Source organism: Dreissena polymorpha, chromosome 16 (assembly GCF_020536995.1).
Source record: "Dreissena polymorpha isolate Duluth1 chromosome 16, UMN_Dpol_1.0, whole genome shotgun sequence".
In the NCBI taxonomy this organism is placed as follows: domain Eukaryota; kingdom Metazoa; phylum Mollusca; class Bivalvia; order Myida; family Dreissenidae; genus Dreissena; species Dreissena polymorpha.
This window is the reverse complement of record NC_068370.1, coordinates 11856900-11884557: the sequence shown is the minus strand read 5'-3', so window position 1 is coordinate 11884557 and position 27658 is coordinate 11856900. Positions and strand designations below refer to the sequence as shown.

At 37.5% G+C, this 27658-nt stretch overlaps 1 protein-coding gene across 3 annotated transcripts in view; it reads left to right on the top strand.

The window, feature by feature from the left end:
* The window catches only part of LOC127862128 (DNA repair endonuclease XPF-like), a 36924-nt gene that overhangs the window by 8445 nt on the left and 821 nt on the right, over nt 1-27658 (top strand). For 2 of the 3 annotated variants that reach the window (XM_052401116.1, XM_052401117.1), the window contains exons 3-22: nt 1668-1764; nt 2611-2693; nt 4036-4158; nt 4658-4715; nt 7432-7584; nt 8417-8530; nt 8982-9130; nt 9462-9515; nt 10060-10129; nt 10689-10764; nt 11060-11214; nt 12921-13007; nt 13568-13663; nt 14178-14363; nt 15201-15338; nt 16849-16974; nt 22196-22282; nt 24546-24719; nt 25171-25311; nt 27447-27542. In XM_052401116.1, coding sequence (XP_052257076.1) covers nt 1668-1764; nt 2611-2693; nt 4036-4158; nt 4658-4715; nt 7432-7584; nt 8417-8530; nt 8982-9130; nt 9462-9515; nt 10060-10129; nt 10689-10764; nt 11060-11214; nt 12921-13007; nt 13568-13663; nt 14178-14363; nt 15201-15338; nt 16849-16974; nt 22196-22282; nt 24546-24719; nt 25171-25311; nt 27447-27542 — 2263 coding nt within the window. Of the gene's footprint in view, nt 1-1667; nt 1765-2610; nt 2694-4035; nt 4159-4657; nt 4716-7431; nt 7585-8416; nt 8531-8981; nt 9131-9461; nt 9516-10059; nt 10130-10688; nt 10765-11059; nt 11215-12920; nt 13008-13567; nt 13664-14177; nt 14364-15200; nt 15339-16848; nt 16975-22195; nt 22283-24545; nt 24720-25170; nt 25312-27446; nt 27543-27658 lie in introns of those variants that run through there. The other variant, XM_052401119.1, reaches the window with a different exon arrangement.

Here is a 27658-nt window from a genome sequence, read left to right as displayed (position 1 = left end):
TGCCCCCGGTAGGGTGGCATATAGCAGTTGAACTGTCCGTCAGTCAGTATGTCAGTCAGTCTGTCCATCCGTCCGAAAAAAACTTTAACGTTGGCCATAACTTTTTCACTATTGAAGATAGCAACTTGATATTTGGCATGCATGTGTAGCTCATGGAGCTGAACATTTTGAGTGGTGAAAGGTGAAGGTCAAGGTCATCCTTCAAGGTCAAATTCAAATATATGGCGTCTGTTTGTCCGAAAACTTTAAAATTGGCCATAATTTATTCAATATTGAAGATAGCAACTTGATATTTGGCATGCATGTGCATCTCACGGAACTGCACATTTTGAGTGGTGAAAGGTGAAGGTCAAGGTCATCCTTCAAGGTAAATGTCTAATATATGGTGTCTGTCCGTCCATCCAAAAACTTAAACATTGGCCAAAACTTTTTCACTATTAAAGATAGCAACTTGATAATTGGCATGCATGTGTATCTCATGGAGCTGAACATTTTGAGTGGTGAAAGGTGAAGGTCAAGGTCATCCTTCAAGGTAAATGTCTAATATATGGTGTCTGTCCGTCCATCCAAAAACTTTAACATTGGCCATAACTTTTTCACTATTGAAGATAGCAACTTGATAATTGGCATGCATGTGTATCTCATGGAGCTGAACATTTTGAGTGGTGTAAGGTGAAGGTCAAGGTCATCCTTCAAGGTAAATGTCTAATATATTGTGTCTGTCCGTCCATCCAAAAACTTTAACATTGGCCAAAACTTTTTCACTATTGAAGATACATGTAGCAACTTGATAATTGGCATGCATGTGTATCTCATGGAGCTGAACATTTTGAGTGGTGAAAGGTGAAGGTCAAGGTCATCCTTCAAGGTAAATGTCTAATATATGGTGTCTGTCCGTCCATCCAAAAACTTTAACATTGGCCATAACTTTTTCACTATTGAAGATAGCAACTTGATAATTGGCATGCATGTGTATCTCATGGAGCTGAACATTTTGAGTGGTGTAAGGTGAAGGTCAAGGTCATCCTTCAAGGTCAAATGTCAAATATATGGCGTCTGTCGTCCGAAAACTTTAACATTGGCCAAAACTTTTTCAATATTGAAGATAGCAACTTGATATTTGGCATGCATGTGTATGTCATGAAGCTGCACATTTTGAGTGGTGAAAGTTCAAGGTCAAGGTCATCCTTCAAGGTCAAAGGCTAAAAAATAATAATTCAAAGCGGCATTCTCTTGAAGCTGCACATTTTGAGTGGTGGTAGTTCCAGGTCAAGATCATCCTTCAAGGTCAAAGATAAAAAAAATAATTCTCAAAGCGGCGTTCTCATGAATCTGCATGTTTTGAGTGGTGGAAGTTCAAGGTCAAGGTCATCCTTCAAGGTCAAAGGTCAAAAAAACAAAAACAAAATACAAAAAATTCAAAGTGGTGCAATAGGGGGCATTGTGTTTCTAACGAACACATCTCTTGTTATGAACATATTTCTAAATGACTTACGGTACTTTTGAATACCATTAATTTTTTATGTATACCGGTAAGCATTATCAACTTTTAACATGCTTACAAATTTTAAATATTATTTACAATGTAAGTGTGACAGTGTAAAACTTGATCAGATATTTCTAATATTCTATAATTGTTATTCTTATGACTGCTTTGAATATTTCAGAGGTCTTGGAATTGAGCGCATTTTCTTAAGTTTCCTGAAAGTCTACTGTGATCCTGCTAATCTTGTGTTGGTTTTAAACACTACTAATTTAGAGGAGGTTAGTATCAGTGGTCTGTATATTTAGATATGAGCCTTGCTCTAAGAAAACTGGGCTTAATGCATGTGCATAAAGTGTCATCCCAGATTAGCATGTGCAGTCCGCACAGGCTAATCAGGGATGACACTTTCCGCCTAAACTTGATTTTCGGTAAGGAGGGACTTCCTTGAAACTAAAAATACCATAATTATGCATTATGCCCAATTTTCTCAGAACGCGACTCATATTATTTGATATTGATAACTTTATATGAATTCATTTCACAACACAATAATGTTGATATGCATAGTGAAAATGAAAATGTTACTGTTATGCCTCTTGTTTGCTCATAAATTTATTTGTTCCAGTGTTATCATAGTGATAAACAGATTTATCACCAGTCTGTCCGTGTGTCTGTTTGATCATGTGTCTAGGTGAATATAGTTCCTGCAATAAGTTTAAAAGTTATTAAGCTAGGTTAGTAAAACCTGGTACATATATATATAACAGGTATTGAAGGGCTATATCTGGAATAACAATGTTATTTCACCTTTTGTCAAGCGAAAAATTGTGATTGCTATGGTTACAGAAATAATGGAAACACATTATTTCTCGTCTTATTGTCAGACAAATTTATTACTTAAGGCTTATACAGCATATGGAGACCCCGTTCTTACTCTGACAACATTACCTCCTTAGAGGACTGCTGTTTAGTCTGTGGCAAAGATGTTGTTTTGATAAAATATTATTTTGTAAAAAAATATTTAGGATCTGAACATGTGACATGTTTCTTTTACAAAAGTACTTTAAGTGTAACTTACATTAAACTATAGTATGAACAATATCACCAGGATTTCTTATTAACAGGATTTCTACATAGAGCAGCTCGAAAGGGAGAATGTTAGTCCTTTACCAAAATCCATCAACAATGAATTCAATGCAAATGAAAGGTTAGTGTATCACAATGTGATAGAAATCCACTTAGTACCAGGGTTGCATAAACGTGTTAATATTTACTTGTATGTACTATTTCAAAACAGTGAAAGTGGAAAACCATGTTATTTTCTGTAGACCTGTCTGAAATGTAACAAGACAAGTATTGTTCTACATTACTGAATTGTTCTTATTGGCAAAAATATTAAATACATGTATATTAAAGGCATCAACAATGAACAACAACAATTAGGATCAGTCCATGCCTCAGAAATGATTGTAGGACAAACGGCACCGGGACAATCGGCACCCTGTGGGGTTTTTGCATACCCGAACAGTTCTCACCCTGTAAATTTGTCGAACAGGACAATGGGCTACCGATTAAATTGTAAACCCGGACGAACGGCTTTCAATTTACGTAAGACTAAGAAACAGTTAATGTTATTTGCTATTGAGACATTTGACTTGATTTGACTTTGCAGTGAAGGAAAATCCCGTCAGCACCTTAATGGACTTAATGGTACTGATAAGTCTAATTCACTAATTGGTTGGAAAAAATAGATCCCTAATTGTTAATGTAAATAATACCTGACAGACATTGCGATAAAAGGAGTACTATCTATTAACCCAATTAGCAGATAACTTTAATCAATCCACACTTCAATTAGTCTGATATCAAAGTATGTTGTCGGGAGTTATTAATAATCTCTTTTTTCAAACCAATTAGCGGATAAGACTTATTAATTCAGGCTTTATTGATCGCCTTTAATCGGCAGCTGATTGTCCGGGTTTATGATTAAATCGGATGCCAATTGTCCTGGTCAACAAATTTACAGGGTGCTGACTGTCCCAGTATGCAAAAAAACACAGGTTACCAATTGTCTGGGTGCTGTTTGTCCGGATACCCTCAGAAATACTACACCTTACTTTGTCCAAAATGTTGGGTTTGTTAACATAATGATTGAGAAAAAAACAACTTGCAGAATGTTGATTTGGAACCATCAGCACATAATATCTAATCATAGTTTACTAGTGTTTTGTTTTAATGATGCATTTGTTCCACTTTAGAAGTGTCTCAAAAATAAGGAGAATTTTAAAACAAAGATTTAAATTATTCCTAATTAGGAAATATGATGGGTCAAATGGAAAATACCTTTATCAAAGTCATAAAATAAAGATTTTTTAATCATGGCAAACATTGGAAAATTGCTACTTTTTTTCATCAAAATGAAGAAATGTCTCTCAATTGATATTATATGCTGAAATGTTGTTTACTGCATTGGCTTTCAGACAGAAGTTGTACCTGCAGGGTGGAGTGTTGTTTGTTACCCCTATGTTGTTTGTTGTGTTTGCTTGCAGACAGAAGTTGTACCTGCAGGGTGGAGTGTTGTTCTTGACCTCTCGTATCCTTACTGTAGATCTGCTGTGTGACCGTGTGCCTGTGGAGAACATTACAGGAATACTGGTGGCCAGGGGGCACAAGTAAGTGGGGAACATAACAGATACATTGGTGGCTAAGGGACACAAGAAGGATCACTGGCCTTATTAATAATTGTGAAGTGTGCACTGGTCGTGTTGGTATATACTAGTATTAAAGGAATAATGAAACACCGGAAACCTTAAAAGAAGAGCAATTCTTTATACCATCTGCTAGTATTCCATTTACAGCCAGTGGCCAACTGACTGTACACAATGGAGCAATACAGACCACCCAACGATTGGGGTCAAAACATATAATTTTTATAAGCATCAGGGGCTGTGAAATCAATTTGCTACCTGATGATGGAGTCTTAAGTTGAATATTGAAGTGACGTGTCTCTTGTATAATTATAATCTGAAGTCAATGATCTTAATTTAATTGAATAATTGGTATGGGTGCTTTCAATTGCAATGAATCAACTCTTCTTGATTGTTGATTAACATGCATACCCATATATATGATGTTAAAAATACATGAAGAATTTAACTTCTGTTTTTACAGAATTGCTGAGTCATGCCAGGAAGCGTTTATCCTCCGACTCTTCAGGCAGAAAAACAAGGTAATGGAACAGTGAATACTTCCTGTGAGGAATTAAAGTAGACCATAGAACTTGTATTGCTGTATATAAATATTATAACATCTTATATTTACGTTCAATAAACAAGAGTCTGAAGTATATATGAAAAAACTATGATTGACTGTACAAACATAAATGAGTTGTGTATGACATTCTCATTATATTCAAAAATCAGTATTTGAGCTTAAACATAAAAAATATTTCAAAATAATTTGAATGTATTTATACCCCCACAAACGAAGTTTAGGGGGGTATATAGGAGTGAACTTGTTGGTCGGTCGGTTGGTTGGTCTGTCTGTTGGTCCGTATTAAGTGTCCGATTTCTAATTTAAGTAGTTTTCATCAGTTCTTCACCAAACTTGGTCAGAAGTTGTATCTACATGATGTCTAGGCCAAGTTCAAACATGGGCCTTGCCGGGTCAAAAACTAGGTCACGGGGTCACTTAGTGCGTTTTAAACATTCAGCATGTTGTCCGCTCAGTAATTCAAGTAGTTTTCATCCAATCTTCATCAAACTTGGTCAGAAGTTGTATATAGATGATCTTAAGGCCAAGTTCGAACATGGGCCTTGCATTGTCAAAAACCAGGCCATGTGGTCACTTAGTGTGTTTTAAACATTCAGCATGTTGTCCGCTCTCTAATTCAAGAAGTTTTCATCCGATCTTCACCAAACTTGATCAGAAGTTCTATCTAGATGATCTTAAGGCCAAGTTGGAACATGGGTCTTGCATTGTCAAAAACTAGGTCACAGGGTCACTTAGTGCGTTTTAAACATTCAGCATGTTGTCCGCTCTCTAATTCAAGTAGTTTTCATCCAATCTTCACCAAACTTGGTCAGAAGTTGTATCTAGATGATCTTAAGGCCAACTTCGAACATGGGCCTTGCCGGGTCAAAAACTAGGTCACGGGGTCACTTAGTGCGTTTTTTAACATTCAGCATGGTGTCCTCTCTCTTATTCAAGTAGTTTTCATCCAATCTTCACCAAACTTGGTCAGAAGTTTTATCTAGATGATCTGAAGGCCAAGTTCGAACATGGGCCATGCCTGATCAAAAACTAGGTCACAGGGTCACTTAGTACGTTTTACACATTGAGCATGGTGTCCGCTCTCTATTTCAAGTAAATTAAATCAGATCTTCACCACACTTGGTCAGAAGTTGAAACCAGATGATGTGTAGGTCAAGTTCGAACATGGGCCATGCCAGGTCAAAAACTAGGTCACGGGGTCACTTAGTGTGTTTTAAACCTCACCATGTTGTCTGCTCTCTAATTAAGTAGTTTTTATCCAATCTTCACCAAAATTGGTCAGAAGTTGTATCTTGATAATGTCTAGGGCAAGTTTGAATATGGGTCATGCTGGGTCAAAAACAAGGTCACGGGGTCACTCAGTGCGTATTAAACATCACAATGTTGTCCGCTCTTTAATTCAAGTAGTTTTCATCCAATCTTTACCAAACTTGGTCAGAAGTTTTATCTAGATGATGTCTAGGTCAAGTTTGAATATGGGTCATGCCGGGTCAAAAACTAGGTCACTGGGTATCTTAATGCGTTTTAAACCTCACCATGTTGTCCGCTCTCTAATTCAAGTAGTTTTCATCCAATCCTCACCAAACTTGATCACAAGTTTTATCTAAATGATCTCTAGGACAAGTTTGAACATGGGCCATTCCGGGCCTAAAACTAGGTCACGGGGTCACTTAGTGCGTTTTTTAACATATAGCATGGTGTCCGCTCTCTAATTCAAGTAATTTACATCCGATCTTCACCAAAATTTGTCAGAAGTTTTATGGAGATGATCTCAAGGCGAAGTTAGAACATGGGCCTTTCTGGGTCAAAAACTAGGTCAAGGAGTCACTTAGTGCGTTTTAAAAATTGAGCATTGTGTTCGCTGTTTTTTGTGAAGACAACATGCAAAATATTATGTGTCAATGCGGCCAGTGGGGGTATTCGTCACGTCTGTGACAAAGCTCTAGTTCTCAACTGTTTTGATACAGCTAAATCTTGGTTGTATGTTGTGTTAAATGTTTCTGATTCTTGCAATTAACATTAAATTGGAATTAAATATACAAACTCATATAAACAAAATTTATCATAATTTGTATATTAAATAGTTTTTTAACCAGGTTTTCCGAAGAAAAAAACTGGTTATTAGATTGGCAAATGTCGGCGGGCGGGCTGAACAAGCTTGTCCGCGCCATAACTTTGTGGTTCATTGTCAGATTTTAAAATCATTTGGCACATTTGTTCACCATCATTAGAGGGTGTGTCCCGAGTAAGAATTACGTCAATATCTCCAAGGTCAAGGTCACGCTTTGAGTTCAAAGATAAAAAATGGCCATAAATGAGCTTGTCCGGGCCATAACTATGTCATTCATTGTGAGATTTTAAAATCATTTGGCACATTTGTTCACCATCATGGGACGGTGTGTCGCAAGAAAGAGTTACGTCAATACTTCAAAGGACAAGGTCGCCACAACTAAAAATAGATTTATTTTGAAACAAAGGGGGTTAATTATTCAATCAGTTTAGTTTAAGTTGTCTCCCTTTATCAGATTTTTTTTCACATTGAAAACCTGGTTTTGTGACAATTTTGTCCCTTGTATTTTAATAAATTATACATTTCAGAAGCTAGAAACCGTGTTTAAAAATTGTTTCTTACATTTATCTGATCCAAATTTTTTTACTTTTGTGTTTTTCAGACTGGTTTCATAAAATCATTTTCCCACAATGCCACAGGATTCATGACTGGTTTCAATCATGTGGAGCGAACAATGAAGAGTCTGTACGTGCGTCGACTGTTCCTGTGGCCTCGATTTCAAGCCAATGTTCAAGAAGCAATGGATAAACACAAGGTAACAACTGCTTGCATATTTGCAATAATTCTCAAGGGTGAATACATTTTAAACAATCAAGTTATGGTACTCATTATATTTTGTGAAACCTTGCTGATTAGCTAGTATGTCATTGGTTAAGTAATTTATAAATTAATTGAAATCTTAATAGGATTTCTCTTTTTCTTTGCATTTGTTGTTCAGATAGATGTGGTAAAGCACAAAGGTTTGCTGGAGTGGGGTTGGAATGGTATTACATAGTTCCCCCCCCCCTCTCAATTCCCCTGTGGTGTTGATATACCCTCTCAGCACAGGAAGCATGCTATCTGAGAAGTGTTGTGCTTTGAGCCTATTGACCAACCTTTAGGGGCAGGACATTGAGGGAAGGGAGAAGCCAAAAAAAGCAGGAAGTATCACTCTGCTATTTAACGTCCAGTGTATATGAGACTCATTCTGGGAAGAATGGGCATAATGCATGTGAGTAAAGTGTTGTCCCAGATTAATGTGTGCAGTCCCCACAGGCTAATCAGGGATGACACTTTCTGCCTAGACTAGTTTTTTTCTCATAAGAGACTACCTTTAAACTTAAAATACCATAACAGCGAAATCCCTGATTAGCCTGGGCTGAATGCACAGGCTAACGTTGTACAACACTTAAGGCACATGCATTAAGCCCAGTTTTCTCATAATTATGCTCATAGGTTTCCCTTACATTTCCCTAAGATTGTGTTTCACCCATTCAGATCGATGTAGTTGAGATCCACGTACCTCTCACAGCATTTAGTCTCACCCATACAGATCGATGTAGTTGAGATCCACGTACCTCTCACAGCATTTAGTTTCACCCATTCAGATTGATGTAGTTGAGATCCACGTACCTCTCACAGACAGCATGGTGGCCTGCCAGGCTGCACTACTGGACCTCATCAACGCCTGCGTGAAGGAGCTCAAGAGATACACCACTGCCGTAAGTGCATCCAATTGGTTGTGACTGTTACTGTTGGTTACTTTTGAAATCAGAAATCCTTCATAAGTTTAAACAGTTATTGTCCTCTACCTGTGAAACCGGATTGTACTTATGGTTTGCGCTCTGTCCGTCTGTCTGTCAGTCTGTCAGTCACACTTTTCTGGATCCTGCAATAACTTTAAAAGTTCTTCATATTTTTTCATGAAACTTAAAACATGGATAGATGGCAATATGGAGATTATGCACGGCATTTCATTTTGTTCCTACGTCAATAATTATGGTTGCTATGGCAACAAATATATTTTAAAAATCTGACAATGGTGGAGTTTCCCCGGTAGGGGACCATATTGCTTGGCAATCTCTTGTTTATTTCAGATTCTTGTACCATACTTTTTGTTTACAAACATATTAATTTATTGCAACATTTGACTTTCCACTGCTTTTCTTGTAGATTGACACAGAGGAAATCACAGTTGAAAACGCAATCTCAAAATCCTTTGAGCAGATCATTCGGCTGCAACTGGACCCTGTGTGGCACCAGCTTGGAGCCAAGTCAAGACAGCTCGTGTCTGATATCAAAACACTCAGGCTCATACTCAGGTATATTGCTTAGATCCTTGCCATTAAGACATAAAATGGATAGTTACAGAAGTTATTAAAAAAAACAACATGATCATCAGCTGAATACATAAAATTCATGACTCAGTTGCTATTCCTGACATAATTTTAGAATGAAAATAAGTTTGCAGTATTATTGTTAATTGGTCAATATAAGCCTCTTTAGGGTTGTGGCTGCTGCCCCCATTGTTCAGTGCCCGCACATCAGAACCCCAATATTGTTTTTCATGCTTGCCGATTATCTTTCAAATTAAAGCATTTTATCACCACAAGGTTGTCAGTCATTGAGTAACTTAGCTGTCTTATTTTCCAGGCACCTCACTCAGTATGACTGTGTCACCTTCTACAACATGGTCAACTCTGTGAAGTAAGTCAGCAGGGTTGTGACAGAAAGTGCAAAGATTGTTGAATCTATGTGTCAATATGAATGTGGCATTGTGTGTGTTAAAATTGTGTGGGTCTTATCATTTAGAGTTACTAGTATGTTTTGGAAATGCATTTTTTTGGTTTATGATCTGATTTCTGTACATCACAATATGGTTTGTGCATCATGTAATATAAATTGATAATTTGTTATGTTTATCTGCAAATACCTGAATAGAAAAACAAAATGTGTTTTATTTATTTTCTACATACTGTTTTTCCATGGGTATAAGTTGCACTTGAGTATAGGATGCATTCCCGTAGTTCAAACATTTTTAAGCTTCGGCCAAAGTAATGACTGGAATAAAAGATGCATAAAAGATGCGAATGAAACTACCTGGTGGAATATCAAAGTTACTTGTAAGGTTAAATAAATCGAAACTCTTTTCTAGTATGAATTTTTAAATACCTTTATGTAAACTTTTCTACATACAAGTAATTCAATGAGCCGTTTTCATATTCGATAAAATTAACTTGTGTATATGCAGAACCAGTGAGAAGCAGTTTGGACAGAACACAGGCTGGTTGTTTTTGGAGGCTGCAGATAACCTGTTTGTAGTATGTATGAGCTGTTGTGTCAAGTTATAGCTTTCCAATAATAACCTGAGAGTTATACAGTATATGAGCATAGATATTGTTTTAGCCACATTTCGTTATTGTAGTACTAAAGCTTGTTTATTCATTGTCACAGTATTGTAATATAATAATGCCTGTGTGAGAGTCGGTGTCAGTGTAATGTTTGCATGTTATACAGGTTATTAATTCTAACCACAGGCAAGCTGTCAAGTTGTTTTGTTCCATTGTCAAGTACTTTCCATGGTCACTATGATAAAAATTTCACACTAGAAGTAAAAATCATCTGGAAAGAGTGTCTGTTTTTCATCTTGCAATTCATATTTCCAATATAAAAATAGCTTCTTACGCCCCTCTTTCAACCTAGATTCTATGGCATTATGAACGCAAGTTGTTACATATTACAATATGCGAGGTCAGGGGTATATTTGACAATATTTTGTTGGATATTGTTCATTTTTCAATGTCAATTGGTAAATCGGTGATCCCTGTAAGAATTTCTCCCATGTTAATAAAACCCTGTAGCAGTGGTCTTTGTTTTCAGTGTGCCAGGTCACGTTTATATGGAGACCAAAGAAAAACCAAGAAGCCAAAACCGGAAGTGGACACATCAAAACCAGGTAATTATATATAAAAAGGGAAAAACTGTGAATATATTAAGAAAAAAAATGCTCACACATCTGGAAAACACTTTTAAAATATTGTCATGGCTATTTACCAAATATTCTGACACCCACATTGTAAAGCCATGAAAGTCCTTATTGTTACTGGTACTTAACAGGTATTCTCTCACACACATGATAGCGACTGGCAGCCAGGGTCTTCCATGAACTGTTATATCTTTGTTACCCATGACAATGTCACTCCTGTTCTTGTTATAATTCTCCCATACATCCTCACCACTGTCACTTACAGAGACACCCCAGTTGGAGGTGTGTCCCAAGTGGACGGCCTTGGGGCAGGTGATGGAGGAGATAGCCTCCCACAACGCGCAGGCTGACCGCGAACTGGGGCCTGGGCGTGTCCTTATTGCAGCAGAGGATGATCGCACATGTGCACAGATCAGAGAAGTAAGGGGAGTACTTTCTGGTGGTGTGGCTTCATCAGCACTTACCTGGTTTAATTAGATCTATTTGACATTTTCTCATAGTACCCTTTATTATGATAGACATGGTTTTAAATGGTATTTAATTAAAAAAATAATAATTGGGTGTAAACTAATTTTAAGGAAAAAATCCCATTTGTACGGAGCATTGGTCAGCACCTGACATCAAACATACTTGAATTATCTATATCATAGCATTATTTCAATATGGTCCCGGTAGGGTGGCATATAGCAGTTGAACAGTCCGTCAGTCAGTATGTCAGTATGTGTGTATGTCAGTATGTGTGTATGTCAGTATGTGTGTATGTCTGTCCGTCTGGAAAAAACTTTAACGTTGGCCATAACTTTTGCATTATTGAAGATAGAAACTTGATATTTGGCATGCATGTGCATCTCACGGAGCTGCACATTTTGAGTGGTGAAAGGTGAAGGTCATCCTTTAAGGTCAAATGTCTAATATATGGCGTCTGTCCGTCCATCCAAAAACTAATCTCATGGAGCTGAACATTTTGAGTGGTGAAAGGTGAAGGTCAAGGTCATCCTTCAAGGTCAAATGTCAAATATATGGCGTTTGTCCGTCAGAAAACTTTAACATTGGCCATAACTTTCTTAATATTGAAGATAGCAACTTGATAATTGTCGTGCATGTGCATCTCACGGAGCTGCACATTTTGAGTGGTGAAAGGTGAAGGTCAAGGTCATCCTTCAAGGTCAAATGTCTAATATATGGCGCCTGTCCGTCCGTCCAAAAACTTTAACATTGGCCATAACTTTATCACTATTGAAGATAGCAACTTGATATTTGGCATGCATGTGTATCTCATGAAGCTGCACATTTTGAGTGGTGAAAGGTCAAGGTCATCCTTCTAGGTCAATGGTAAAAAAAAAAAAGGGGCGTTCTCATGAAGCTGCACATTATGAGTGGTGGAAGTTCAAGGTCAAGGTCATCCTTCAAGGTCAAAGGTAAAAAAAAATAAAAAAAAATTCAAAGCTGCATTCTCATGAAGTTGCATGTTGTGAGTGGTGGAAGTTCAAGATCAAGGTCATCCTTCAAGGTCAAAGGTAAAAAAAAATAATAAAACAATAAATTCAAAGCGGCATTCTCATGAAGCTGCACATTGTGAGTGGTGGAAGTTCAAGGTCATCCTTCAAGGTCAAAGGTAAAAAAAAAAAAATTCAAAGCGGCGTTCTCATGAAGCTGCACATTTTGAGTGGTGGAAGTTCAAGGTCAAGGTCATCCTTCAAGGTCAAATGTAAAAAAAATAAAATTCAAAGCAGCGTTCTCATGAAGCTGCACATTGTGAATGGTGGAATTTCAAGGTCAAGGTCATCCTTCAAGGTCAAAGGTCCAAAAAAAAATATTTTAATTTTAAAGCGGCATTCTCATGACGCTGCACATTCTGAGTGGTGGAGGTTCAAGGTCAAGGTCATCCTTCAAGGTCAAAGGTCAAAAAAATAATAATTTCAAAGTGGCGTTCTCATGAAGCTGCACATTTTGATTGTAGGAAGTTCAAGGTGAAGGTCATCCTTCAAGGTTAAAGGTAAAAAAATAAATATTTCAAAGAGGCGCAATAGGGGGCATTGTGTTTCTGACGAACACATCTCTTGTTTATTTTTATGTCTGAAAAAAAAAGCATTCATAAAAATTGTTCAAACTTCATTTGTTTTCAGTATCTTTGTGATGGCAGTGACAGTTTACTGGGCAGGCTGTATAATAAGTCTATAGCCAGCAAGGGAGAATATATTGAATATAGCAAGGTACGTTCAGGAAGCATTAAATAGGGCCTTGCAAGTTTTTTCATCAGCCCTATAGTAATCACATTATCTGTCCAACTGTGAAATTGTCAATCTGTACACAATTTTCATGTTGTTATCCCCTGCCATAGGCGGAGGGATATTGTTTTGGCGTTGTCTGTCCGTCCGTCTTTCCGTCCGTCCGTCTTTCCGTTCGTCCGTCTTTCCGTTCGTCCGGAGCCATATCTTGGAAGTGCTTTGGCGGCTTTCATTGAAACTTGGTATGAGTATATATATGGATCAGAGGATGATGCATGCCAAATGGCATTTTACATTATCTGTTAGTAACGGAGTTATGGCCCTTTGTGTCTTGAAAAAATGATTTTTTGAGTGTTAAATATAACACTTTTGTGTCCAGAAGCATATTGGCGGGGGATATCAATTCAACGAATTTGCTTGTTTTTTTTCATAATTTCAAAGCTATTAATTTTAAACTTCATATGTCAATAGATCCTAATCAGCCGTGCATAATTCTGCAATTCAATATTTTATTGATTTTCTTTTTTGTTCACTCTAAAATTCAGAAAAAGCTTATTGCTAAGCAACAAAAGGTCTCAGATCAACAGACACTGACCCAGATGGAGGGGTCAAACCAGGCGACTGATGGGTCAGCTGATATTGTAAGGATATGTTATCAAGTTTTTAACTGTTACACATACATAGATTGTTGTCCCACGTTGGATAAATATCATTATAATTCTTGTTTAGCAAGTCATAAAAATGATCTAACAAAGCGAATTAACAAGAACTAATATGTCAAAAAAAAAATATCAAGTTTAAAGCTTAACTTTCATATTGTGTGAGGGGAAACACGTTATTAAGGAGATATCTTTCACAATAAATAAACATTATTTTCATAGAAATATAAATCTGAAATCATGAATGTTAACATGGCACATTGTATGTGTGATTTGATCATGAAATCCTTTATAAGGCCATTCTTCCCCTATATCTGATTCAAGTAAGGAGGTTGTTACTCTCTTGTTTAAGTGTCCTCACGTAACTTAGTGGTAAACCTGCTTTCTCATTAGTGTAAGTTAGTAAATCAATTACCGAGATAAAACTGAAATACTGGTGAAAACTACAAACCCAACAAAACAAACATGTCTGTTTTCTTGTTACAACACTGTTCAGCTTGCTGGTACGCCCCCATGCTCTTCCCAGGAGGCCTATTTCACCCTGCTGCCGGAGCCTGTCACAGTGATACACCCCCTGCACGGCTGCTCGGACCCGTTCAGTCTGGTACGCACACTGGGCGAGGTGCAGCCAACTTACGTGGTCCTCTACGACCCAGATATGGAGTTTGTGAGGCAGTTAGAGGTAGGTCTGTGTCAGCCCACCTCTGCGGAAACAGGGTGTAATGCATATGTGTAACGTTTTGTCCCAGATAGGCCTGTGCAGACTTCATTGTCTAATCTGGGACGATACTTACAGCTTTTATGGATTTTTTCATTTTAGGAAATCTCTTTAAAAAAAAGTTCAGCTCAGGCAGAAAGTGTAGTCCCTGATTAGTCTGTGCAGACTACACAGGCTAATCTGGAACAACTTTGCTGGTGCTTTAAGCCCTGTTTTCCTGGAGTGAGGTTGTGTTCCTTTTAGATTCAGATATGTAGTTTGTGTAGCGTTCTGAGGTTGGTCTCTGTATTTATCCCCCTGATATGTTTTTGTTATTAAGCAAACTTTTTACATTTCTGAGCAATTACACTGAAACTTCAAATATGTCATCACCCGGAATTGTAGATGTGCAGTTTCCTTTTTTCTGATTTTTTTATTTTCAACTAACCTGACACAACGGTTGGGGTGTACTCTTCATGTTTATGACAAAGCTCAAGTTATAGAGCAAAAATCAACTATTGTTATGCTGTTAGAGAGAGTAATTCGTACAGATTTGGTGGCCTGTCCACACACTAATACATGTGTTCAATACATGTTTGTAAAGTGTTGTCCTAGATTAGCCTGTGCAGTCCGCACAAGTTAATAAGAGACGACACTTTTTGCCTAAACTGGATTTTTACTAAGGAGACTTCATCAAACTAAAAAAAAACACCTTAACAATGGAAAGTGTCATCCCTGATAAGCCTGTGCAAACTGCACAGGCTAATCTGGGACATCAATGAACGCACATGCATTAAGACCAGTTTTCCCTGTCTATGTTAGGTCTACAGAGCCACCCATCCTGACAGACCCCTGCGTGTCTACTTCCTCATGTACGTAGGCTCAGTGGAGGAGCAGAGATACCTGACCAGCCTGCGCAAGGAGAAAGAGGCCTTCGAGTACCTGATCAGGGAAAAGGGGGTAACAATTGCGTAATATTTGGGGCAAAAAAACAGTCAAATTTGTGTATCAGGAGATACAAAGTTTTTCAACAAATGATGGATATTATTAGCTCGGCTATTTTCGGAGAAAACCCAAGGTATTGTCATAGCCAGCTCGTCGTCCGACGTCCGCGTCGTGCTAAAACCTTAACATTTTGTTAAGGTTTTGAACATTGCCTCCAAAATCAAAGTGCTTCCATCTACAGCTTTGAAACTTAATATGTAGCTGCACCTTGATGAGTTCTACATGCCACACCCATTTTTGGGTTACTAGGTCAAAGGTCAAGGTCACTGTGACCTCTTAAAAAAAAAATTCTGACAAGCTTTTTTTTCACCCGCCATAGGTGGAGGGATATTGTTTTGGCATTGTCCGTCCATCCGTCCGTCCGTCCGGAGCCATATCTTGGAAGTGCTTTGGAGATTTCATTGAAACTTGGTATGAGTACATATATGGATAACAGGATGATGCACGCCAAATGGCATTGTACACCATCCGTTAATAACTGAGTTATGGCCCTTTTTATCTTGAAAAAAAGCTTTTTGTGTGTCCGGAGCCATATCTTGGAAGTGCTTTGGCAGATTTCATTGAAACTTGTTACGAGTATATATATATTAGAAGATGATGCACGCCAAATGGCACTGTGCACCATCTGTTAATAACGGAGATGGCCCTTTGTATCTTGAAAAAATGCTTTTTTTAGTGTCAAATATAACATATAATATCAATTCAAAGAATTTGCTTGTATTTATTCAAAACTGCACCTGCAGCCGAGTGTGCCACCCATTAGTCGGTGCTCTTGTTATATCCGGATACTGTGTTTGTATTCAGATAGTCATAACCCATGTGAAAACTGTGATAATTAAATGCTCAGGTAATTTGTTCCAGTTTTCACATGGGTTATGACTATCTGAATAGGCTATAATATCCCAGCAGATTATGAGACTGTTTGCACTCTTTTAAAACAAACATGAGACAGAGTTGTTTTTCTTATCTAGCTTTATTGAAGACTTTATAAACACCTCAAAGGCCCAATACACTAAATAATGAGAGTGACTAAATGCAACATTTATATAAAAGTAAATGAAACAATAAATGTTGTGAAAATGAGTCATCATCTTTTTAATTTGAAGAATACGATAATTATCATTCTTTTTTGTCAGATTTCTTTTAAAATGCTCAGATAATTTCTATAAGGACATCTTGGACAACCCCTTACTGGTTAATATCTCAAAGACTAAATAATTAGTGAATTAGTAAAACAAAAAACAATGTTAACGCTGCAGAGTTTGTAGCCAAATAATCATCAAACTTGCTATAAACGTTTGTCTGAATGGTTTGCTCAGATAATTAATTTCTTGGTGAGATAAAGAACTACGTCACCAGGTAGAATGTGGAAAACACTGTTTAACACATTAAGATATGCATACAAAATGTTAATGCTAGACATTTCAAACATGATTGAGTCAGAGCTACTGATATTTTATTCCAGACCATGGTTATCCCAGAGGAAAGGGAGGGGAAGAATGATACTGACCAGGCAAGGGACACAACTCCTGCTAATGCCCCTGTGAACACTAGAAAAGGGGGACAATCTACAGATCCTGCAGTTAGTAAAGTAAGTACAAATGATCATCCTACAGTACCTTTATTATTAATTAAATATTACTATAATGTTTGATAAAGCTGGTTTGTTTAGCTTGGAATGCTTGTTATACACGAATTATGCTTGTGTTTAATGACATCCTTAGACAACTGGCCGTTCACAGTTGTACCCTTAGATTTAAACAAAATTGCATTTTTAAAACATGTGCATACCAAAACACACCGTCAGCTACTTGCATTATTCGGCCACAGAAAATATATCCACCTAACATTTATCATGCAGGTTTAAATTAATTCCTTCCCACTGTCACAAGTATCAGCTCGAATATTGTTGGTTGGCATGGTTATACATCCAATATCATGGCCCAGATGTATTAAGTGTTTATAAATTTAAACCTTGGGTTAATCCTTGGATTTAAAAAGTGGATGAACTGATTTTGCAATATTTTGTTGAAATTTTGACAAATTTTATTAGATTGTGTTCTTACTTTTCTCTCATGCTTGATTAATTTTGGATTTTAAAAGCTCCTGTAAAACAAATGATTGAATTCGGCGTAGGGGTGTGGCCAAAAGAACTAATTGCTCCTACAACGAGAAAGGCTCATCCCAAACCTTAAGATGACCCTTCCAACCCACCACCATACCCCTCAATTGCTGTCATTAGAGCAGTAGAATTAGATTGACAATCATATGCAATAGGGCAACAATGATGGATTCCTGAATGATCTGTTTGAAATCATTTATATAACCCACCAGCTTTTTTACCACAGACTCGAATTAAAGTCTCTTCCTCCCCTGCAGGATTCTTTTGTCTTTTGTTTCCTTACTTATGGAATTGCAAATACATGTCGATTTTTATGCCTCCGGTAGGGTGGCATATAGCATTTGAACTGACTGTAAGTCCGTCCGTCTGTCCAAAAACTTTAACATTGGCCATAACTTTTGCAATATTAGTTGATCTTCAGTCAATAATTACACAATCTGACTCAACTTGGTATTTGGCATGCTGCATATTTTGAGTGGTGAAAGGTCAAGGTTATCCTTTAAGGTCAAAGGTAAAAAAACAAATCCAAGGGAAGTAACAAGCGTTAAAGGGAGATAATTTTAATATCATAAATACATACCTGCTATCCCTAGCTATAAGTTTTCAAGGTGGGTTAGCTACTCCAGAAATCTTCAAGCGCCAGGAATCGGCCGCCTCTCTAGCTGTTAACAGATCAGGTTAATCATAGTATAATGTAACCTAACTGGAAATCAAGAACCGCAACTTATCTTCCTTTTCTGGAGAACGCCGAGACAGACCGCCATTTTTCTGCTCCTGTGGAATTTGGTGTTTTCTTTCATTTCTGCGCGGTGTTTTGGGTTTCCGATTTGATAAATTACATAATTTGTCATTTCTGCTATATCCAGAAATCTTTTCTCTTTAAATTTCGTTGTAAATAGTGTTAGTTTCAGATTTACCGGGTTTTTCTACGGGCTCGTGCACTTGTGCACGTGCTTTTCGTGGTTTAGTCAAAAAGTATTGACTATATTTTGTAGAGTTTATATACCGTCTTTTACGTTTTTATCCATCAAAATATTGTTTCTTGCTTAGATTCCTTTCTATTTTCTGTTTGCAGAAATTAGAATGAGTTTTCAACTATGTGGCGTTTGTGATCACTTAAAAGCGTCTTGGGATAACCACAACACTTGTTTATCATGCACTTTATGTACGGTTGACCATAAATGTTCTATTTGTAGTTCATGGGACGACGACATTTGGCAAAAAGCAATATGTCGCAGAACGTTTTTGAGCAGGAAACGACCAGATGAACCTTCACCAGATCGTTTATGCCCGGTGACTTTACAGGCGTCAGATGATAAATTGCAGCATCAGTCACCCTGTATCAGGCAAGATGGCGATCGTACTTTACCATCGAAAAGTCGATCAACATCAGACCATATGGCGACAACCGTCAGCCGGTCTTTGCCTGATGGCATAGGTCAAGGACATCGACCAATGCCAGACCAATTGGCACCCGCCATACGGTTATTATCCGGTGACAACGCTGGTCATGTCATGACCGGTACGTCACTGGGAACCGTGGACCGGTCCGGTCACTGGTCCAGAGAACCGGGGACCGGTCCGGTCAGATCTCATTCCTTCTCAAGATCTCACTTTCGTGGGAATGAATTTTTTTGACTCACGTCAATCGGGTCAGAGTTTCACGTCAACGTATATCAGACCCTCTGCTGAAAGTCAAATGGGTTTTGTCCCAATCTCATATAACAGCTCAAGAATTCCTCTCTCTCAACGGTATCCTGAGCTCAGTAGCAGGCTTTGTGCAGTTGGGTCGTCTGTTCCAGAGTCCTCTTCAGCCTTACCTCTCAGCGTGTTGGAAATGGTCTCCGGACAATCTGTTTACAAAGATTCCACTTTGTCCAGAATTAGTACCTCATCTTCAGTGGTGGCTAGACGAGGACAATCTCTTGGCAGGAGCACCCCTTCTTCCTCCGCAACCTTCTTTATTTCTAATTACGGATGAGAGCAATGAAGGGTGTGGTGCTCATCTGGAACCACTCAGTCTGATAATTTCAGGGTCGTGGTCTCATCAGGAGTCACAGCTACATATCAACAATCTAGAAATACGAGCAGTTTTTCTAGCAGTATCTCATTTCCAGTCACGTCTTCGAGACTCGTGTGTGATGGTGTCAACAGACAACACGTCAGTTGTTACTTACATACAGGCACAGGGGGGGGGGGGGGCACATTCTCACTCCCTGTATCTGGAAACCAATGAATTACTTGTTCTTTACAAGACGCTCAATATTTCTCTTCTGGCCAAATATATTCCAGGTCGCCTCAACGCCCTGGCGAATGGGTTGTCTCGCAAACACCAGTTACTACCATCAGAGTGGACACTTCATCAAGAAGTGACCAATCAGATCTTTCTCATTTTCGGTTATCCTCTGGTCGACCTATTTGCGACCAGACACAACCACAGGCTTCCACTGTATGTGAGTCCAGTGTACGATCCAGCAGCGTGGGCAGTAGACGCGCTTTCGTTCGATTGGGACGCCTACGCCTATCCCACACCCATTCTGATTCCCCAAATATTGGCGAAAATCAGGGTGAGTGCGTGTCGCATACTCCCGATTGCTCCTTGGTGGCCCAGGAGAGCTTGATTCAACGATCTTCTCAGTCTCCTGTACGATCATCCCAGGAATCTCCCTTACAGGTCAGATCTTCTGTCTCAAAGAGGCAGACTACATGTGGATCCAGCAATGTTCCACTTACACGTTTGGACATTATCATGCAATCTCTGCAGAAGAAACGATTTTCTGTCAGGGCTTCAACCCTCGTTGCTTCTGCAAGGAGGAAGTCCACCAGAGCAGTCTATAATGCTCGTTGGAAACTCTTCTCTAATTGGTGTATTCGAAGGAAGATTGATCCCCCCAATCCCTCTGCTAGACGTATAGCAGATTTTCTCTTAGCTCCATCGAAAGATACAGATCTATGATTTCGCATACTTTGGCCTTTACTAAGTCATCACGAGTATGTGCTGTTCCAGCAATTTCGGAACTTATATGAGCTATGGAACTCAAACGTCTCGTTTTTCGTACACTTGCACTTAAATGGGATTTAGCTTGTGTGTTAGGTTCGCTTATCAAGGCTCCCTATGAACCTCTTAATCAGGCTTCTAAACAGTTCCTAACTTGGAAAACCGTGTTTCTGCTTACTATGGCTTCAGCCAAACGTAGAAGTGAAATTCATGCTCTGTCTATCGAGGATGGTCATCTTCGTTTTGATTCCTCAGATGGATCTGTTACTTTGTTAAGTCAACCAGGATTCCTTGCTAAAAATCAACTCCCCTCTGTGGCTTCTAAACCTTTCAAAGTTCCAAGTCTTTCTAGGACTTGTGGACATGATGATGATGAGAAAATTCTTTGCCCAGTTAGGGCTTTGAAGATCTATATTAAAAGAGTTAAGTCTATTTGAGGTTCTCGTAAGAGACTTTTCATTCCCTTAAAAGGGGGATGTGTCTGCGGCTTCTATTTCTCGCTGGGTAGCCTCGACCATAAGGAAGGCTTACTCTTCTCTGTCATCTATGGATTTATCCCTGTTTAAGATTAGACCGCATGAATTAAGAGCTCTTTCGGCTTCGTGGGCGTATATTAATAATGTTCCACTTTCGAAAGTGCTAAAAGCTGCCTTCTGGAGGTATCCGACCACTTTTTCCTCATTCTATCTTCGTTCTCTTGAGTGTCAACAAGACAATTTACATATGTTTGGTCCTCTTGTTGTGGCTCAAACTGAAGTTTCTTCCATGGCGTAATGTGCTGGCGCTATCTGGAAATAAGTACAATACTGTACTAATGAAGATTACATGAGGGCATTGTTCTACTATCTCTGGCTGAAAAACCTGTTATGGGTTTTGCTGTGATGGGAAAATATATACGAACCTTCCCGCCTCAGCTACAAAATCAGCTAGGGATAGCAGGTATGTATTTATGATATTAAAACAAATTTTCTAAAATAAAATTCATTTTAATTATTAAATACTTACCTGCTATCGGTAAGTCCCACCTCCCTCCCCGCTAATCGTTTAATATTTTCATAATTAAGTTAAAAAAGGAAGATGAGTTGCGGTTCTTGATTTCCGGTTAGGTTACATTATATTATGATTAACCTGAACTGTTTTCAGCTAGAGAGGTGGCCGATTCCCGGCGCTTGAAGATTTCTGGAGTAGCTAACCCACCTTGAAAAGGTATAGCTAGGGATTGCAGGTAAGTATTTAATAATTTAAATGAATTTTATTTTAGAAAATTTGTTTCTATGTATCATTTCGCAGGTACAGATCAATTTTACAAGGGAAGTAAAATAAAAAAAAATAAAGGGATATAATCATAAAAAAAATCATAGCAGCGCAGTAGGGGGCATTGTGTTTCTGACAAACACATCATTTGTTTTAGGATTACAAATGTTTCGGCACATTTGCAGCAAACTTTCTCATGCCATAAGGAAAGAAAATGTGTAATTGGCTTTGAATCTAGACTATTCAATTGAAAAATCTTAAAGAATAACTGTGTCGTTGTAAACCCATATACATTTACATGCATATCTATCTTGGAATAGACCAACAAACTTAAAATGTCAATAATTTGGTTTATTTTTAAACAAATTAATCACATTTTTCTTAATAAGTATATATTAGTGTATATAAATAAGTATTTCTCTGCCTTCTTCCCTTCAGGTTATTGTAGATATGAGAGAGTTTCGTAGTGAATTACCATCTCTCATACATCGTCGTGGCATTGAGATAGAGCCAGTAACACTTGAGGTACTGCATTATTTTTTCTTATTGCAAAAGTGCTTTATCTTTTTTCTGATTAGCTTTTCAATAAAAAGGCAACCAATCTACTTGCAGCTGCATCGGCGTCCGAGCTACAGTGTATGTTTAGGTGTTTTGGCAAGCTCAGGAAATAAACTTGTGCATTTATAAGAAGTTACAGTAAAACTTGCAACTGCGCTGTGACTTAAGCAATAAGGTGCTTTATAACTACAAACATCTGTCTATTCCGAGTATAAAAATTCAATACACATTTATTAAGAATAACACAGCCTTACTTGCTTAATAAGCCTATAGCTGCAAATAAGAATACAAAAAAGTACATGATTAAAATATTTGGTAAAGAAAATTAATGTTTGACATCAGCAATTGCTTTATAAAAGCCTACAATTGAGTTTAACACAAATTTAACCAGATTTGGTGTACCATTGTTGATGTTAAATGAATATGTAACAAGGCTTATAGCTACATACATTTAACAACACAATTTTACGTCTTCAGCATATTACATGTTACACGTTGAAATCAAAGCTGAAAGTAGATCTAAGTGTTAAAGAAACATTGTGATTGCTGATATTTTACATGACACTAAGTGTTCAATTTTCAAGTGTAAGCTATTCAGTATGACTATAATGGACTATTCAGGGCTCGACATTAACGATAGTCCGACTGTCCGGGACAACCAATTTGTTAGTCCGGACAGGTAAATAAAGAATTTGCTAGTCCGACGGAACAAGTGGTCGTTATAATGTAATTACTTAGTTCCCATTGTTCCATGTGATACTACACCGTACTGTTCACAAAGGAAGCAACCCTAAACAATCTTCTTTGCCCTGATAACAAGAATATTCTCCCTTGTAAAGAATATGCATTTAACGACACCGATACACACCAAATTTACACATAATTAACGTAAGATAATTAACGTAGTGACGTCATCTCTATGTATAGAATGATTTTACGACATCATTTCCATTTGTGGTTTGTTTTCGTTAGTACAATGTTGTCTGCTAAAAATGTCAAATCTGCTTTCCTTTGGTTTTTCGTCTTCAAAATCACAAGATTTTTTTTTAAATACCTTAAGGTCGCCAAGAAACAAAATGTAATTACGAAAAGAAGCGAAAACGCTGAGCAGAATAAGATATAATGGTCAAGACAAGTTGCTTTTTGTTCAGGACAAGTGAAATTTTGGTCTACAGTTAAGTCCGGTAATCTTGCGCGTCCGGTAATCTTGCGCACTTCGCAGTTGCGAATTTCGCAGACGACTTGTTTTCTTTAGTAATGAAAGATGGAATTTCACATTTTTAAGAATTATAGGATTTAAAAGGTACGTATTCCATGCAAAATAAAATCCGATCATTACATTTTAACACCGGTTGCGTCATCCCTATAAATTGTACATGTATCGTAAACACTAACCTGCATACGATAAATTCGAAATGAATCACACATTCCCTGGAGTCTTTAGTGTGTTCATACTTTAAATTAAGAATTCATAAATCCAATATGTAATTAAGCATTCTGTTGCACAATATCCGATCAGTTATGGTATATTTTACCATTGAAAATATATCGCATCAGACGACATTTCCCGCCATTCTGTCAAACCACAATTGGTATGATCTCCGCATGCGAAACGGCCTAGTTTTCATATTTTCTGTAAATTATGGAAGCATGATTGGGGTTAAATTAAACCTGTTATGCATAAACATTTTTTTCATGCATACCGGCACTTTTTTTATTAATTGTACACTATTACTAGATTTGTTGATTTGTAGTGAAGAAAAGCACTAGTAATCCACATTAAATTTGAATGGTTTTACAAACTGATTTTTTAAATAATTTTCTGGAATATTTTTTGTCACAAATTGGAAACCATATGTTAACAATTTTGCCTAAATGAGGTCATTACACAAAGTGCGCAAAATTCCCAGACACTGTGATGGTTTAAAAATGAGGTGAGTCATGTTTGTTTTGAAATCAAATCGGAAAGTTCTTTACTTAATTTATCAAATATTTTTGTGTTAATAAGCACATGAACTTCTTATTTTCATAATTAATGTAGATATTATGTTGTCAATTTACAAAAGAACATGTTTTTAAACCAACTGTCCCTTAACAGCGCAAGATTACCGGAGAGCATCGTACTTGTCTGACCGGACAAGTGGATTCAAAAGTTAATGTCTAGCCCTGCTAGTAAACACATATCTGATTCATCGGCCATATGATCATTTACCGCATGTTTGCCTGCTAGGTGGGAGACTATATTCTGACGCCAGAGATCTGTGTAGAGCGGAAGAGCGTGTCAGATCTGATCGGCTCACTCAACAATGGCCGCCTGTACAACCAGTGTGTCTCCATGACCAGATACTACAAGAAACCCATGTTGCTCATTGAGTTCGACCCCAGCAAGCCGTTTTCTATACAGGTGCTGGCCTATGGACACAATTTTCCAATAGACGATACTAATTGTTTGGTCATTTAGCAGCAATTTAGTTGTCTACATTGTTTCTTATTGTTCAACCTTAAGATTCGTTTTCTTTAATGTATTAATACATTTTTAGTAAAACAAAGAAAGTCTAAAATTAAATTGTCTTAAGAATTTTTTTGTTCAATGTGCTCATGTTTGTTAATGTAGGGTAACTGATAAATTCTGGAAATTTGTATACAAACATGGTGTATAATTGGTAAGTTAACTTGGATTCTAGTAAGGCAGTTATAAATTGCTTTCATAAATGTGCACTTAGTACTTATAAACCAGGTTACCAAGAATAATTAACTATAATAAGAAAGAGTAAGTTAAATGACCCCCCTGATATAATAATACGGCAAAAGACATTATGAAAACAAACCAACAAAGAAGCCTGCAATGTCTTCAGGGCAAGTACCCGATGTCTAGTGACGTGACTATGCAGGAGACAACCAGTCGCCTCTCCCTGCTCACCATCCACTTCCCAAACCTTCGCATCCTGTGGTGTCAGAGTCCACATGCCTCTGCAGAGATCTTTGAGGAACTCAAGGTAGCATGTTGAGAGAATATTGTGTGTTAGAGTTTTATTACTTGCATCTTTTTTTATATGGTGATTTTAGCACTAGCCATATTATGGGAATGCTCAATCCGGCAGGATTGCTATAAGTAGCAGGCAGACGGAACAGATTTTGTGTTGAGCAAAAGTTTGCTTGCATTTGAATTGATTTCCAAAAAAAATTGCCAAATGTGGGATAAAGAAATTCCTCCTACTGGTAAAACTTAGTCCAAAGCATAACGCTTCTTATGGATAGATTTTTAAATGACTGCACAATTCTTGTCACTTTACAGAAGTGACAAAAGTGGTAAGAAGAGTATCATATAAAAAACATGTTTGAGGTAATTTTTCAAGGTTAAATGTAAATCTATATTTTCAAAGAGTAGTGCAGAAGTGACAGTAGTGTTGCCAGTATGGTCAAAACTCAGGGTCAAAAGTAAAAGCATAGTTTTTAGAACAATTAGGATTTTCAAATAACGTTGCAAGCATATTGAGGTTTACAAAAAAATATTGCCCCCAGATCAAAAATAATGTATACAGTTGAAGGTTAAAAGTGGAATATTAATTTGGAGATTAAACTTATTAACCATGAGTTCTTTTAAATTAACATAAATCAATCAGTATTTAAGTTGTTTTCCTTAAAAAACACATGCAAACAACATGTTTTCTTACTGGTAAAGCCCTATATAATATTCAATCATCTTTAATTTTATCATCTCTTACATCAGTTGATTTTAAAGTTGAAAGGACTTGAGCCATATGTAGTGTTTTTCCCAGCCCATTTTAGCGTGGCGAAAAGCCACGCCGCCCTCCCGGATCGCCACGCTGCCCTTTTTAAAGGCAAATTTCGCCACGCGCCCTTTTTTTCAAAGGCAAATTTCGCCACGAAATTTGCCTTAGGATCTAACTTGGTCCGCAAAATCAGCTTCCTTGATTGTCTGTGACTCTCCGACTGTGCTTGATTTACTCGAGAGGCGTCAACGTCTAATCGACTATATTTAATTGAGCAGATTTAATCTATAACAGTGCTCGATTAGGTCTTACTGGCTGCCCCAAAGCTGTGAATTAGTCATGCGTGAAAAACCCCGTGTCAGTATCAATCGATAATGCCAGAGGCTACCCGTATGTTATACCAAGCGCACTTTTCGCTCGGCAATGTGTACTCCTCCACGATATAATCATTACTTCGGAGACATTTGATGAAAAACTCGATGTTATTCTTGTGGCAATTGTGCTTTGCATGCATTATTCAGTTATATCAAAACATATTTTTTACGCATAATTACTTTTAAATTCACGAACAAATTTATTCTTTATCGATTTCGTCTTTAAGATAATTAGATCTAATTATTGAAATAATTACCGAGACGTATACCAATTTAACAAAATACTAATCGCCTATACGATTTAACGTTGCTATGCGCACCTGTCGCTTACATCATTTGACATTTTATCAACATGGCGGACTATACAGAATTAAATTGTGACTCGGCAAAAATGGCAAATAACGTCGTAAACGATCGAACTAACGATGGAGATTATACATTAAGAAGGAATAAATGAAATGTCTTTGATAATCAACGATGCATAAAAATGTTTTAGATAGCAACAACATAATTTATTTATTTGTAATCTACTCGGTGGATGTATGTCACGGAAACGAGTGTTTGCATATTGTTAGAGATCAATTTACTCGCAATGTTATTTTAAACATATGTCGAGATTATTGTTAGAAAATGGGATAAGACAAACATGGTTTCATTTATATGTTAGTGGATCTGTGTATAATCAGATTCATATGCATATATTGCTTTATTATGTTTGTCGTGCTGTACAGTTTATTGAAACAGCATGGAACTTAAATGTTCATTGCAAGGTAAATATATTAATATATATCATAGTAAGTTAAATACATCAATTACCATTAAATGTGCTTGTTTATATGTTATTTTTTCCACAACTGCTTCGTGAAGCAAATAACATGGAACGTTTTTGCCCTTTTTTGCCTAAACTGCGCGCTAAAATGCCCTTTTTGAAAGTAATGCGCCATGCCCCTTTGCCCTCCTGGGAAAAACACTACATATGTATGGCTTTCATTGTACTCATGTTTTGTGCTCCACTCTCCCAAGGCAGGGAAAGAGCAGCCAGATGCTGCTACGGCAGCAGCAGTTACGGCCCTTGCTGAGGGGATAGACTGGTCAGACAGGTACAATCACACACCTCAGGTATGGCTTTTGTTCTTCAATTTTATTTTGGTAATTTAAGCTTGATAACTATGAGGATCAGCAGCTGTTTAGAATCCTTGGAAAATGGCTGAAAAAATACTTGGTGACTCTGACAA